The sequence below is a fragment of the Bombus impatiens genome, unplaced genomic scaffold (assembly GCF_000188095.3).
Source record: "Bombus impatiens unplaced genomic scaffold, BIMP_2.2 scf_0060, whole genome shotgun sequence".
Classification (NCBI taxonomy): Eukaryota; Metazoa; Arthropoda; class Insecta; order Hymenoptera; family Apidae; genus Bombus; species Bombus impatiens.
This window is the reverse complement of record NT_176479.1, coordinates 531234-548261: the sequence shown is the minus strand read 5'-3', so window position 1 is coordinate 548261 and position 17028 is coordinate 531234. Positions and strand designations below refer to the sequence as shown.

The window sequence follows — 17028 nt, the reverse complement described above, 5'->3', positions numbered from 1 at the left end:
GAGGGCCGCCGTTGTTCATGGTGTGATCGACGATCCCGATTTCGGGTGGATCGTCGCTCGCCACGTTCGCTGACATACCCGTGTCGCACTAATGACAACGTGTCGGACACTGTCGGTGTGCCACAATGGTAGGCGCACCGCGTACTCTCCAGGGTTGATGTCCATGAATGGGGTGGTGGGGTTGATCGAGAGGGTGAGAGCTGAGAGCTGCGGGGGTTCCGCGCACGCGCCACCGTTATACCCACGCGATCTCCGGCCCAACGAGTGACCCTTCCGTCTTTCGCGGATATCTCCGGTGCTCTTTTGTGCCCGCGCTTCCTTTGCGTAGGACTACGATGACGCACGCGGGTCGTGTTTGCGCCGGGACACTTTTACCATCCGGTTGTTTTACTGTTTTAGTTGTAACCAACTGGGGGTTGAAACTGCGACGGGAGACGCGGCTAGATATTTACAGCGCTGGCTATTTTTTCAACCCCGTGCACTCGTGTTGTCACAGGTGACTGGCTTTATGGGCGCGGAATTCGACGCGGCGCGACGTCGAGAGTGGTAAAAATAGAGGGGAGTCGGACGCGGAGTTTAAGCATTTTATGACGTTTTCCTTTGAGTTTGCGATAGGCGGTGTACGTTTCCAGTACGATTATTATATAACTCGCGTTGTTATTTCGAGATCGAGATTTTTTTAACGCGAATAACTTTTCTATGTGGGGATTGGTAGCGATAATAGAAACATAGTGTCTGATTATAAAACGAAGCGCAGAATTTTGGTAGAATACTGTATGTGAAATTGTAAATAGTTTTTTAAACTTGTCTTTGATTTGTAGCGATCTTTTAGTGATTTTTACGTATTTTGGTTGTCGTCGAACGAGTGTATATCGACGTATGCCAATCTATGTTTATGACGACCAGACGTAGACTAGTTTAATCTGCGATTGATTTGAAAATTACTTACAGCCAAGTGTGGTACAGCTAGCAGCAAAGAAAGCGAAGATTTTCACTTACCTATAACAGAAAGACATTATACCATATTAGTGATTGGAAACGAATGAACGGTTAGGAAAGAATCGAAGCCATTAATAAATAAACGAGGATGCTTAGTCCGATTTTATTGAAAGGCTTTTATCTGATTGATAAATACGTCACTTTTGTTTCAGTGTTTCCGTTACACTGTCAGCCATCGCGTACAATTGAACATCGTACTTACCTTTATATTACCCGCGTACTTACAAGTGGGCCACACGACACCAATCGTCCAGGAATAGACGCGTCTCATACGAAGTGAAATTTACCGATAACGCGTTTACAATGCAAACGATCATTTTTCCAATTATTTCTCATTAGAATTCGATCTTGGACAGGAAGAGAAAACATTATTTTTAAAAGTATATTTCTGACGAGTTTCTTATATTTATCTTACTAGTGGGTTAAAGACTTTTATGTCAACTCACGTTTTTATAAATAAAACAAAATATATTTCTAACATTATCGATATAAGTATTTTCTGTTTACTCACTACGTAATTTATAATACGCTCTAAAACTCGCAATAAAATGAATCAGTAAAAACTACGTATTGTCGCAATTATTCGTACAACAGTGCGCATAAAACGGGTCTCTCGCTAAACCGCTGCCCTGATTACGTGAATTCCACAAAACTCCTCTATCGTGGAGTTAGAAACAAACCTGCGAACGAGGGTCATTCGTCGGTTTACGAGATCTGAATCTTTATTCGGTTTCCCTTGTTCACCCTTCGTACCTGACCCTTCCCTCAGTTACCTGAAACCTGCCTTCAACCTCCTGTTTACTATTCTACCCTCTGTTCAAAATTCCCGCTAGTGGTGGCGGGCCGAAATTGGTCCTTCTGCTATCTATTAGGTGATAATGTTATCAGGAGGAATTTGCACGTCACGATACCGACCCACGAGTCGCGAATTTCCTGTCGTACCGACTCGCGCCTCGGGATTCGCGAAAGGACAGTGGCGCCTCGTCGCGGAGCGCGTTAGAACTGTTTGGCGATTGCTTTCGCGTGCAAATACACCCGCAAATTTATGAACCCTGGCTGTGCTATCGCTAACGCGTCACTAAATTCACTTTTTTCCATGACGCTTTATGCCACTTTTCTTTTTTCATCAAAATCCAGTGTTCTCGGTTGCAATAGGAACAAAATTTGACAGGGCGCGAAATTAATTAATCAAACGAAGGAGACGATAGAATTTAGAAAGAGACTTTTGGGTAGAAGCGATAAATGCTAAATGAGAGTCAGAATTGAGAATCGCGACACAGTGATGTTCGGTTAGAAGATACATTAAAGATCATTATTTCGTAAATAATTCAGCATTTTGTTTTATTAATGTGATTTGGAAGAGATTTGAATTACACGATATCTTATTTTACCTATTCTATTTTATCCATTTCGTTGTGTAAAATTCTGTTTTGTCTCTCTTCTCGCGCTCATTCTTCCATTACGAGCACACAATACCATACACGAACTACTCCAAATTTTCTTCAGCTTCCATTAAACCAACCCAGATTCAAAATTCCTCTCTCTAGAACATTTATATTCTATACGATATAATTGCTCAGAAAAATGCCTCGGGATCGTAATTACACCTCGAACGACCCTCATCGACAAACTCGAATTAAAGACCGACATTTCACCTTTCTCTCTATTCAAATAATCCTCTCACTTGACACCTGCATAACGAATTGCACAAAATCGTTCCTCCAACCCTGACCCGAGCGAAAAATCCCAAGCCACTTGGCGCGGAGCTGTTTGTCAGCAAGTATACATAGAAAGCTCTCATCCCTCCGTGTAACGAGCAGGGGTGCGACGAGGTGTTGGCGAGGGCGAAACATCGAAGCGGAGCTTGAGAGACACTGCGCGCGCGGCGCCGATGTATTCTTGGATGGAATAGAATCAAGAGACGGGTGTACGTGTTGGTGCACCTTGGAAACTCACCTACCCGCTGGGTCGTTGACCGGGCGCTAAGGAAAGTGGGACGAAGCAAACAGCACTCGGCGTTAATGCGCGAAGGCCTTGAGAGATCACTGACGCATGCGTCCGCGCGGAAAGATCGAGAAAGACCATCGCGTTGGCAAGACGAGGATGGAACGTTTCGCAAAGCCAAGAGGAACAGAGAAAGACTATACGACGAAGACCAGTAAGTCCGCGTCCTTTCTCTTTGATCGAGCGACACACGCGTGTGCGTGCACGAGGAAAATTGGAAAAATCACGGTGTGGCACATCTGCACGTCACCTCGTTCTTCGCTCCTCTTACTTTCCTACATACAAAGAAGAAGAAAGTTTCACCAGCCATCTTCCGCTCGCTTCGTTTTGATCGCTACGGGACACCGAGGGCCGCGCTAATTTTTAATATCGACGCCGGAAAAGTGGAGCGGCGAACGACCTCGATTTACCATTGCAATCTTTTTTCTTCCACTTTTCTTCCCCGCTACTCTGACGCGTCTCCGTATCTGCATCTCTTTCGATGTAGGCTTTTCAACCAACCACCGGTACAGTCTCCGGGATGATTAACACGTGTCACGGAGGGAGGAAATTCGCGAAGGAAATGGTAACTCGAGGACTCGGTACGAGAACGTGACTCTTTCGTTTCCTCCTTTGCTTTTCCTGTAATTCGAGTTTAACGTCGTGCCAATTACGAGGTTATTAATAACGTTATACGGTAACACTGCGCAAAAATACACGTACTATGTGCGAAATAATATTCGACTAATTTATCGAGCAAATACCAAATCTTGTCTTGCGTTCATTACAATTTTCTGCTGGCCATTTTTCGGCCATTATTGCGAAGCAGGTCCTTGCGTTCGTGATTTTCTTTCGCTCTTTCTAGTAGAGCACATGAGTTTCGCCACAGGAGCGAATTTATGTAAGTTAGTAAGCAGGGTTTACATAAGACCTCGTGCACGCGTTAGTTTCCGCAACGCGCGCACGACCCGACCAATTTAACCGCGTTGACGTAACGATGTCAACGCACCTTTAATCTTCACCGGCCGAAATTCGGTACGCGCGACCTTAAAACCGCCTCCACCGCTGATATTTCGCTAGTCGAACCATCGTTTATTATTGAAACAGACTCGCCAGATATTCGACCACCTGAGTCTCTCTATTAGGTACGACTTGCACACTCGGGACAGACTTCGCCGTAAATTCTGTTCATCTTAACGACCTTTGGTCTAATCTTCCTTTAATACCTTGGTGCTTAGATTAGGCTATATATGGACGTTGTTTGTTTCAGGATCCTATCATCTTCGTTCTAGTTTTTTGCTGAAACTTTCTGCGAATCGGTGTTACTTCGAGTTTTATGGGATTCAACGGTGAACGTCATAATTTCCCCGAAATTACTGATTTCGATTAAACGACGATTAGAATCAAACCAGTGCAAGTACAGGTTTTATCGGGAATTGTCCAATACTAAAGTTCGCATAGATTTTCAAGGTTAATTTATCTTCCCTAGATTCGATGCAATTCGAGCGAAGTTTTTCCAAATCTGTTAACGTTCGAGTCAACTCTTCTCTGCTTACCTGGATTTAAGAATCATTCACGATGATCGTGTAGAAATTCGACGATATTCGATCAAATACCTCGAGAAATCCACGATACTCTATTTGACTATATTTAAACACGAAGAGCCACTGTTCTATGTTCACTGGAATTCTCCAATTTTCATTCCAGCTCCCTGTAAATTCTCTAATTTCCGTTTAAATTCCCCTCGATCTAGAACTCTCGCCTAAATATCCTCCGGATTAGACAATCCACGGTATAACGTCCGAGTCGCGAATAAAGTTGGAACGAAAACGATTCGATCGAATAGCACGACGACGAAGGGACACCATGGTTGAACAGGACGACTGGACAAATGAGCCGGTTAATTGAACCGTTTAAGTCGATTTGATTCGCCGGCTGAATTGCATCAAGTGCCGGACGACGAAATAAATTCGATTGCGAAATCGGCCAGTTTGCCGGAAGTCGAACGGATCCACGGAGGCAAACCGGGACACGATGAAACGACAACACGCGGAGCACGATGATGATGTTAATCGTTTGCTGCCTCTCGGAAAGTGAAAGCACCGCGGCTTGTTTCTCTGTGTTGTAAACTTCATGGTTACAGGACGCCTCGAGCCACGTTTCGGTCGCCTCTTTCTCGCACGACCCTTTTCCAATCGACTGAAAAATTCTTCTGGATCTAACTGCATATGATCAAACGTACGATACGAGTTGAACACTCTTTGTTAGTTTCAAATTATTTTTAGCGATCTCTTAATGATAGAATCGTTTTTGTAAAAAAAAAGTCTTGTAAAGAGTAAAAAGAAAATTGATCAATTTTTGATCGATGTCGTTTAACTGTCAAGTTGGAAATTTGCAGGTAAAAGTTTGTGACCGAAAGAACATGCGATTTGACAAGGTTTACCTTTCAGAATAGAGAAGAAGTTATTTCTTTCATCGAAAGAATTGTTTTCCCCAAGGAAGCGAAGAGAATCGATTTGTCTTCTGATCGATGGTCGTCGTTCGTTAAACTGAAAGTTTACAGCTTGTATTTTTGTGGTCAGTTGTAAAATCTTGGAAATAAAGTTTTGTAGATAGCTTTTTATCCTCCAATACTTATTATATTCATTTTGTATTCGTCTTAGTTGTTCGAAAAGTATGTACTTGTATCGCTTTTTCATCGAGCTCCAGACTCTTGTAAATGTCAGCGGATAAGTATTTTATAAATTTTGCAAAGAATCGTTTAGGAATTTCCTCGATTCTTTAATATTTTCCTCATCTTCCTACAAAATCTTGAGTAATTTTTCCAGAAGCGAGAACGTTACGCAGAACCAAGTATTTTAAACATCGAAACTTCCTTTTTTTCATAATATACCTTACAAAACAAACCGGCTTACACAACGATGTATTGCACATTTCTTAAGTCGAGGTGATATAGAACGACTGGACACCTTGAAAAGTTCTACAAATTGGCGGTGTACATTTACAAAATTGCGCTAAGCAATAGAAAGCATTCGTTCGATACTTGGAACGTACCTAAGTACTTGCTTGATAAAATAACGTGGCCTCGATTGAACCAGTTAGTATACAGGATGGGTGGTAACTGGTGGTACAAGCGGAAAGGGATTCCCTTCCTTTATTTTCGTTCGCATTGTCGACAATTTTTGAAACGAAATGTAATCTATCTTATTCTAACGATTCTAACAAAATTTAGTAGAAACGATGATCACCGTGGCAAACAACGCGTTTAATCTGTCGATCGAAAAAGACGTGGCCAATTGGTCGTTCGAATTTTCAAACTTTTCGATCGTGTTTATGGATTTATTTGTGGATTTTCTGTATTTTAAAACGCGCCCTTTCATCTCTACGGGAAACAAACCGCATCATTTTTAGGTTTCCATGTATCGATGCGATCCGCTTGAAGTTGACTTGTTTTTTATTGGATTAACAGGTTAACTAGAACGAAGAGTCAATTCGTTGCGTAGATTGTCAATTTTTCCACATAATAGTTTGTTTCTTTCAGAGTGATTTATTCCTTCACGCGCTACTCTATTCCTGTCGAATTCTTCGTTAACAACAAAATGAATATAACTGTAATTAGTTTGTCTTTATTACGGTCTAATTTCCTGGTTATAGAAGCTGATAGGGTTAAAGGGAAGTTGAAGTTAAAAACACGTCTTCTTCGTATAGCTTTTTATGCTTGGCGTTATTGCTTCCCTAACCCGTTGCTTTATGACTCTTACCGTGGGTACTGTGACGTCAACGCTAGATATTTACTGCATTAACGTCGACTCTAAAGCAAAACATCGGTGTGTTGTAGACAATTGACGGCCGGTAATCCACGGTCTCGTAATTTGGAATTAAAATCAGAATTAAAGTTCAAGCTAAATATCCGCTGAGTTTTTCGTCGCGTAAGAAATTGAACGACAAAGAAATTAACCAAGTGTTCTTTTTATGTAACGTCTGGAAAGGATCCTCCTGTCGAAAGCATAGCTGAGACGCATTCACAGAGATTTGAGAAAGTTGCTTTTTCGCTCTGCTAGTTTTCACAGTTGTAGCTAACTTTAAAGTACACAGAATTTTGTAAACTGCGAATTTATAAATATTTCCATAGTTGAATCGTACAGGGTGGTTGGTAACTGATGGTACAAGCGGAAAGGGGGTGATTCTACGCGAAAAAAGAAGTCGAAAATATAGAATAAAAAATTTTCGTCTGAGGCTTTGTTTTCGAGAAAATCGACTTTGAATTTTGGCTCGGTACGCGTGCACTTTATCGCGTCTCGTTATAACGGATCTCACTGTAGATCGTTGTCTCGATTGACGTTATTTTTTAAATTTTTAAATTTTTAAATTTTTAAATTTTTTAATTTTTATTCTATATTTTCGACTTCTTTTTTCGCGTAGAATCACCCCCTTTCCGCTTGTACCATCAGTTACCAACCACCCTGTACGATTCAACTATGGAAATATTTATAAATTCGCAGTTTACAAAATTCTGTGTACTTTAAAGTTAGCTACAACTGTGAAAACTAGCAGAGCGAAAAAGCAACTTTCTCAAATCTCTGTGAATGCGTCTCAGCTATGCTTTCGACAGGAGGATCCTTTCCAGACGTTACATAAAAAGAACACTTGGTTAATTTCTTTGTCGTTCAATTTCTTACGCGACGAAAAACTCAGCGGATATTTAGCTTGAACTTTAATTCTGATTTTAATTCCAAATTACGAGACCGTGGATTACCGGCCGTCAATTGTCTACAACACACCGATGTTTTGCTTTAGAGTCGACGTTAATGCAGTAAATATCTAGCGTTGACGTCACAGTACCCACGGTAAGAGTCATAAAGCAACGGGTTAGGGAAGCAATAACGCCAAGCATAAAAAGCTATACGAAGAAGACGTGTTTTTAACTTCAACTTCCCTTTAACCCTATCAGCTTCTATAACCAGGAAATTAGACCGTAATAAAGACAAACTAATTACAGTTATATTCATTTTGTTGTTAACGAAGAATTCGACAGGAATAGAGTAGCGCGTGAAGGAATAAATCACTCTGAAAGAAACAAACTATTATGTGGAAAAATTGACAATCTACGCAACGAATTGACTCTTCGTTCTAGTTAACCTGTTAATCCAATAAAAAACAAGTCAACTTCAAGCGGATCGCATCGATACATGGAAACCTAAAAATGATGCGGTTTGTTTCCCGTAGAGATGAAAGGGCGCGTTTTAAAATACAGAAAATCCACAAATAAATCCATAAACACGATCGAAAAGTTTGAAAATTCGAACGACCAATTGGCCACGTCTTTTTCGATCGACAGATTAAACGCGTTGTTTGCCACGGTGATCATCGTTTCTACTAAATTTTGTTAGAATCGTTAGAATAAGATAGATTACATTTCGTTTCAAAAATTGTCGACAATGCGAACGAAAATAAAGGAAGGGAAATTATTATCGGAGAAAGATTACAGAAATCGCGATATAATAATATTTTGCAAGAGTTACATATCATCTACGATATAGTAGCATATTTCGATCAATTGCGGCTCGCAGGGCAAAATATAGAGAATTCGCGTGGCAGCCAGCGTCTTAACGAATCTTCGATCTATCGAAATTCCTTTAGAGAGCGGACCGAAGCTCGAAAGGAGATTGAATTCCTTGGACAGTGCCATTTAAACAGGCAGGTAGTGCATCGTGTGCAAGTCGGTGCAGCACGCAATCACGCGCGCGGCGTTACGCAAGGGACGGAAGGCGAAACGAGTGCACGAATCGAGGGTGTGCGAGTTACGCTCGAGCGAAATGGCAGATCGATCGGCGGATAACGAAGGCACATGCAGACCGGCGAACAGAGAAAGCCCCCGCGAATGGCCAATGCGTCGTCGTTCATACTTCTTCCTTTCCTTCCATTTTTCCTTCGTCTCATATATATGTATTTTTTTTTATCCCTCCTCAACGCCGTGGCTTATGCTATTCCTGGCTATAGCCGGGTCGTAGACCCTTAGCTCGCACCGCATTAATGAAATTGTTGCATAATACGCGAGCCACGATGAAACTATCGCGGCCTGACCGATTCCACTGACCGAATGCACGCGCGCCCCGATTGTGCAAGGTGAAAACAGTGTTTCTGCCAGCGGTGAATGTTAATCCACTAACCGGCCAATCATTTGACCAAAAGCGTCCGTAACCTGTACGTAAACCTTCTAATCTGTATGGAAATGGGTTTGGTATCAAGCACGTTGTTGGGGAAGATGGATGGTCGATATAGATCGATGGTAATTGATAAAGACGAATGGAAGAGAAGAGATTTTGAGAGATGCGTTATTCTTGCGGTGGAAATAAGCATTAGATACATAAATGAGTTATTAAGTTACTGAAAAATTATTCATTTTCGAAATTTAAGGTTGACTTATCTGGTGTAAGGGAAAATTTGCTTAGGAACGGCCCTGATAAATTTTATAGATTTGAAATTGAAGGAAAGTGGGAATATTACAAATATAAATTGTCTTCTTTTTTATTTATCTTGAAATCTGGTCGGTATCGTTTAATAGATTGAAAAGGATCGTAAGATGTTTATGTTTCTTTTCTGCTTTCTTTGTTTTCTTTTAGTACGTTTTCTGGGAAGGTTCCTCTGAACCTTTCCACAGCTAAATCTCTATTTAATGGAAGCTTTCATGCGAAGAGAGAAGAAATGGTTTTCTGTGAAAGTCCGTGGAATATTGCCAATAGTAGAACAGTATGTAGTTTGGAAAATGCTGTCACCTCTGACTCGCCTGTTGCATGGTTTACATCGTATAACAGTAACGTTGCCATATCCGTTTTCTCGTAGAATCTACGCAATCCTCAGAAAGAAAAGACGTTTTCCTAACTAAATAATTGCAAACACTCATTCAAGAAAATACATCTTCGGCAACGAAGACACTTGAAAGTCCAATAACTTTACAGCAAATTATAAAAAATTGTATACAGCGGCGGAGTTACTTGTTCGCATAATAAGTAAATGACATTCTATAAAATGCAGAAGATAACAACTAAAAACATACAGGGATTATATTTTCAGATATGTACCGCGATAATGCAAAAATGACGTTTCAATAAAATACTATAGCAGCGTAATAACGATAACAACAATCAGCCAAATAAACCCTCAAAAATACAAAGCACCGGTTAAACCAACGAACAACGATATTCTACCATCTCACAATAAAATATAATATTTGTCGTAGAAAATAAGTGAAAATTAATATTGTCATTACTACATTAATAATTAATATCGTGTAAAATTAAATCAGCTAGCAATTACCGTTTGAAATTGCGCGGCAAGAACAGAGAAACAGGGAAAATCCAAAAGATAAAAAAAGGTGAAACGACGCGAGGCAAACACCATGGGTGAGCAATTTTTGAAATGCCATCGCTTCACGCGTGTTCTAATTCGGCGAAATCGATGTTACGCTAACGCATAAACAGGGAACAGGGGGTTAGAGGGTTGCTACGTGGGATCTGTGTCGCGGTTGACCGGGTTAGGGATCGTGGCGAGTTCGTTGGCCTCGCGACCCGATATACCGGCGACCCCGGGGATTTCTGGGGTCGAACGGTGGAAACAGCTAGCCCCGGTATCTTTATTACACGCCAAGATATCTGTCTTGTAAAGCGGGGAAATTTAATATAAGCCGATTTCCTCGTTACTTTTATCGCGGTGTTATTCGCCATTCTCCACCGATCTTCCAGCGATCGAAACGCAATGGATTCTCGCGTAACCGTCTATAGCAACCGTAGCCACCTGGGAATTCTTCTACGGGGAACTAGGTATTTATTTCGTCTCGAAAAATCCTATCGAACCTGCTTCGAGATTCGCGAATCTTCCTTTAATCGGCTAAACTAGGTTGCACTTAATGATACGATTCTTTCGTAATTTTTCTATCTTTTTGCCGGTTTTGTTGGTTTCAATTGGCACTTTGATGATGACTTTCAATCTTTTTATTTAATATTCGGACTGTATACCGATTTAACGATTTCATTTATCGTTAGATTCTCGTTCGTAGTGTTTCTAATCTGTTCTTTTAAATTTGTGCGTTTCAAATAAAAAGATTTGAGAAGAGAGGCGAGACAGCGAAGAGTATGTTGAAACGAAATACGTATTATTGTTGTCATATGAAATGAAAATTTTGCTAATGAGGAAAAGGTATGAAGGAGAAATAGCCGAATGTTAGCGGCAGCAAATATATTAAAGAAACATTCTAATATTTTAGACAAGAATGCAATTGCAGTAAGTTGCTGGTAGAGGTGCGAAGCAATGCAAAGGTAAATAGAAAGCTAATGAAAAATATGTAAATACGATTACGATAGAATCTTCAAAGGTAGACGAAGATCCGTAAAGAGGAATATTTCTATTACAATCTTTTCCGAACGTGTGTCCTTCTTTAATTTAATCTTTCATTAATAAAATTTCGTTTAGCCATAACGATGGTTATAATTTTTAACAGATATAGAACATTCATTTGTTTCTTTGATATTGCTCTTCGCAAAAGTTAATTATTAATCATAGACAAGTAGGAATATCAAATATTGCACTTTATATATTGAAACGAAAAGAAAGAAGGGGTTAAAAAAAATCGTTTCTCCTAAGAGCCAACGAAACGGTCAATTCCATAGGAACCTACCAATTGCTTTTATCATGCTTAATGCCCAAATAAAAGTTTTCTACCGTATCCTAACTGTATACGTCCGAACGTGATTCCGATGGAGGAAGTGAAATCTGGAAATAACATAACGAGAGTTGATCTCTCGCAGGTCAACCACGTGTACAAAAGAAAGGGACCGGCCAACGGCACTCCTGAGAATAATAGGATGACCCTTCGTCCTTTGGCATCGGGTAAAACATCCCGGTTTATTTTGGGGAAGCGTGATTCGTCATTCGAATCGACTTCGAGTGAGTCAGATTTCCTCCACTGCTTCTTCGATTCGGAAATAAACGCGATAAAAAGGCATACAGCTAAATTAGCCAAGATTCCTTTCGTCTTCTTAAAATAAGTAACTACTAAGCGTAGTTGCAATTGCGCGTTGCAATTTATCCGATAATACTGTCTTTGTATGCATATTCCTGTTGCAATAAAGTACAGTAGAACTTTAGACTTATCGAAAACGTAACGAATTTTCTGGACCGTCAAATACATTAATTTGACGTAGGAAGCGTAAAAAGAACCATCAACGATTATTATAGAACTTCAAAAAAAGCACGTTTCAAGCAAATAATTATAAATACTCATAATCTCAACGGCGGAACGAAACAATCAGGATCTGGTGACCAAACGAATCTAGAGAACAGGACATAAATCACATCCACGAGCGCGACGCCCTATCTCTGGATCAAACAACGAGCAAAAACTAACCAGCCTGGTGAAGGGAAGAATAATCGATCTCTGTATCGAGTCTTTAATTAATGACGACTGCTCGTTCGATTTACAAAATGATAAGCAACGACATATGGATCGGATGAAAGATTTAAAAGAAATCTGATTAAGAAAAAGGACGAGGAATGTAAGAAGGATATAAAAAAGGAAAGAACAAAGTGGAGAAAAAAATAGAATGATCGTGTAGCTTGTCTTGTTCGCAATTTACAGCACGTTAGTTACATCGGTGATTAACCGTTAGGCGGTAATCGCATTTGCATATTGCGCGATCGACGAGCGGCAGAACGACAAATAACGAGATGCAACGCGAAAAAATCGCGTTGATCGGCGATTTCTCGGTCGATCGCGACGACTTCGTCGCGGATCGACGACCGCGTCCTTCGAAGCCGGAATCCGAGCAGCAAGTGGTTCGTCGACATCAAACGAGAATAAACGGTTCTACGATACCGCCTCACTCCTATGTTCTCTTTCGTCTATTCTTTTCTTTCCTTTTTTTACTTCTATACGTGTAACCAGGGAATTTTTCCTCGTCTATAGTGACATTTTACACGTGGCTGTTCATTATCGTAATCAATGGTTGTTGCACGTTTACCTTCCAGATTAGTCGAAGCTGGATCGCCTTTCTGTCGAGCTCTGATAACAGGTTTATAGTCGTTTCGGTGTATGCTCAGATTGATGGAGGATTAAGAGGTTCGGCAGTAGCGATTGCAGCAATTGTGTGCTTTCGATGGAGAAAATAGGAGCTTTTCAATCATAGCGGGAGGTTATGTTTACTTGAAGTGGAGAGGTTGTATCGAAAAGGAACTTCCGGCGAAAAGAAATTGAAAGTACATGGGTGCTCTTGCTGAGAGAATGTTTACAAGTATTTCCGATGCTTTTAAATCATCGTTCTTTATTTACCGAAATACCTAGGATCCTAATTTCGAAGGGAATCGAAAAGCAAAATTGGAATTCTATTTACATCGCAATGTAAAAGCTAGGAAATTCGAAAGTATCGAAAGACGGAGAGTTTTGAAAGTCGAAAATTCGAAGATTACAAAATCTCGAAACACTCGACATCCGAAAGTTTACGAATTTGAATATTCAAGAATAGAAAATCCGCCAGCTGGTAAGCCATAAATCCCAGCTATCCAAAGTCTCAAATGCCGTTTAACTCTATGCAAAATCTGTCGATCCATCAGCCGTGGTTCACCGTTTCGCCTCATACGTATGTAACGTAGAGCACTGGCGCCGAAAGTGGATCACCGGAGAACGTGAACACCGCATCGCTCAGGATCTTCCTCGATCGTTGGAAGGAAAGCTGCCCGCCCGTAAGTCGCATGCTGCTGCAACCATGACGTAGAAAGTAAATTAACGGCCTCGACGAATGTGAAAGTCGCAATGCCGTTTCGCACACTTTCCACGGCGGCCGCGTGCGTTAAACCTGACGCGCGCGAGCTTTTGTAACTGGCGCGCGCGAACTGTCGCGATTTTATTGCGCAAGCGTGCGTGCGTGTTTCGCAGTTGCACCGATCGCGCCGCGAGATTGTTATTAATTATAGTCGAGTCGCGATCCAAGGACGTCCCCTTATTCTTTGCAATGGTTCGTTCACCCTGATATATCCCGTTATCAGACAGCAATCACGAGGCGCTTAACTAGCCGTTATCGTTCGTTCGCGCGCCACTGCGTTACTGTTTCAGCAACCTCGTGAATGGGGAACGGGGACAGTTTACGTTACGGCAATCGTACGTAAACCTGGACGACGTGGGTCTACGCTGGATTTCTTTGAGAAATCGTTCGATATTTTTTTAGGGGGACATCGGACGTTCGATATGTAACGATATGTCAATATTTATTGAGAAACTACATTTCCGTTGAGTACCTTGAAATATTGACGATATTATTGATCGTCCGAGGGCAACGTTACGGTGATTCATTGAATTTTTAACTTGTTGGTCTAGATCTGATACGAAGATCGCGGGGAAAGAAGATGACAAGCAGATTGCGGATGTTTGTGTACCTATTTACAGAGAATCTAGACGTGCAAAACTGCACAAACTGTACATAATATGCGAAAATATATGAAATATTGAAAGTAAAATGTTCCTTATAATATTTAATATTTGGAGTTTCTGCTTAGATACCGTTTCTTCAATTGCGCTCATAAAAATCTAAATTTCCATAAATATTCGTGAGCTAACGATAAGTATTTCTGTTAATTATTTTCTTTTTAATGTCATTTTTTGATTAAAAAAAGTAACTCCTTTGATATAAAATGGCTAAAAGACAAGACCGACCGATGTACAGTTATTAAAACAAACGATACCCAAAACGATATTCGTTGCGACAAGTAATATCTTTTAAATTATGAGCAGACTTTATAGAGGAAGCATAGATGACTTTGCAGAAGTATAATAAATCACAGTTGATACAATGTCTGAATTTATTTTAAATAACAAAAATTCCTTCTAGAAAGAATTTCACGCCCAAACAAACTTTATTACCGCACGTGTCATTTATTTTCGTGTCTTTTTTTTATGGTGACGGCGATAAAAATTCGCCGGACAGTGAAAGGATACCGAATTCCAAAGAAACAAATCGCATCGCAATATACTTTCCTCATCGTCCAAAGGAAAAATCAATGATTTATGAGACGGAAGAGTTGTCCTGGAAAATCCTTTCGTTAATGGTAAAAAAATCCAAAACGATTGCATTTTCTGCGAGACCTTAACTGTAACTATAACCCTAAAAAGCCGAGGGTTCGTCGTGCGTGGTAATATCGGTCAGTAAAAAAAAAGGGGTGAAGGTTTCTCGAGGCACTAAGGGGTTTAAAAAAGTATCGTAACGTCGCAAAGTCAATTTCTTTCGACAATTCCTTCGCAAACAACACGCTCTCCAGGCTCGTAAACGCGTAAAAACAGTCAAAGGATTAGAAGTCTTCTATTTTTTCTTAAGGTTCCTTCCACGCTAAAACATTTTAACCAAACTATCCACGAAACGGATTAAGAAAAAACGTGAAAAAAGCAATAAAATATTTTGCGTTTTTTACTCGAAACGGACGCTGTTTTAGCGTCCTCCTAATTTGGAAGTTACTGGAACGTGCTTTTTACCAACCTTTTTTTTCCTTCTTATCTTTTTCAGTTACTTTTTTTCGGGTAGGTTACAAACGATGTCGTCTTTTTTTTTTACTGGCGAACCCAACTTCGAGAACAGAGAGAAGAAAAATGTCGAGCAACGACTGGTGAAATATTGCTCAACTAAGAGGTCCCAGTGATAGTGAAAGGGTTTAATTGCTTTCTCTTCCATTGAATTACCTGCGTGCACGTTTCTTCGGTCAAGCTTTCGTAATGTTTCTTTCACGCGTTTCTTTTTGGCGTGCCGACGAATTTCTGCCACGTTCGCGAACGCGCCCGTGGAATCCGGATCCTCTGTTTGGTGAATAAAGATTGCACATAAGGCACGTTTCAGCGAACTATGCTCTGCCTCGTACAGAATGCAGGCGAGAAGTCGAAAATGAAAGTACGCATTGGAAATTTGCGTGGAATGATATATGAGCGTCGCGTAGAATTCAAATGAATCAGAACTAAACACGCCATGTTGGGCGTTTCGTTCTCCTAATTAATTGCTCAATGCGTTGTATCGAACGAAACCATAGAACGGAGTAGGGATATCATTTTATAATTTTGTAAAGTAACCGCAATTAGAATTACCTGCTTATTACTTCCATTTTATCAATGAAAGCAAAATTATGAACTAAAATTGAATTTCATCCAATACAAGTCGCGTTAGGTTAACATCGAGAATCAAGCGATGAAACAAAAGTTGTCTATACGTAACGTTAAAAATAAATAGGAAAACCTACTTGATATTCTTATACCTTTTTTAAGGTAGAATAAAAGTGCTGGAAAAATATCAGAATAATTTAAGGGACAAAAGACGCAACAAAAATTTCCATAACCTGACAAAAAACGTACTTTGTGTCATAGTATCTTAAGTACTCCAATTTCTACCTCAACAAAGTCTCACGAAAATTATAAAACCTAGATGAAAGAAGAAACAGCAACAAAAAGAAAATCCGACTAGTCGGATCTTTCGAATTCCATTTCGCAACCGCGATATCAAAGCTCAGAATCCAACGTAAATTGGTCGTGTGAAATCGCCACGAAACCATAACCACCATTAATTTTACATTTAATTAGAATTAGCCTTACTAGGTTAAAAGCTCCGACTCAGCTCTGAAACTAAACATCTCTACTCATATCCCATAAAAATTCCTTCCGAAATAACATAAAAAGACAGAATGAAAAAAAGAAAGGGGATGCAAGAGAGAAAGCTCTCAAGAACCCCATCCACTCCTGCGCACTATCGTCATTCGTATATCGCACACGAGGCGCGCTGACTTCAGAAAAGGTTGAATTATCGAGGTAGGAAACGTGTTCCCAGTGGTCTAATCAGGCCGAGGAAAATGCGCGCGGAAAGTGACGTTCGTCGGTGTCGGTCGTGGCGACGCGCTGGTAGGGTGGAGTGGGGTGGAAGTGTGGCAAGGGGATGGAGGGGTGGCTGAGGAGTCGCTCGGATTGCGAGCGTCGAGGTCGCGAGGTCGTTGACCGACGAGGGTGGCACTCACCCTAACTAGGCCAGC

The 17028-nt window shown here is 40.6% G+C and overlaps 1 protein-coding gene across 2 annotated transcripts in view; it reads right to left on the bottom strand.

Moving 5' to 3' along the window:
• Window positions 1-17028, bottom strand: part of LOC100744917 (ecdysone-inducible protein E75) — a 227708-nt gene that overhangs the window by 84423 nt on the left and 126257 nt on the right. Inside the window, exon 1 of one of the 2 annotated variants that reach the window (XM_024372312.2) lies at window positions 11-689. The exons of the other annotated variant lie outside the window; for it this stretch is intronic. Coding sequence (XP_024228080.1) covers window positions 11-76 — 66 coding nt within the window. The 5' untranslated portion in view covers window positions 77-689. Of the gene's footprint in view, window positions 1-10; window positions 690-17028 lie in introns of those variants that run through there. 2 annotated transcript variants of the gene reach the window in all.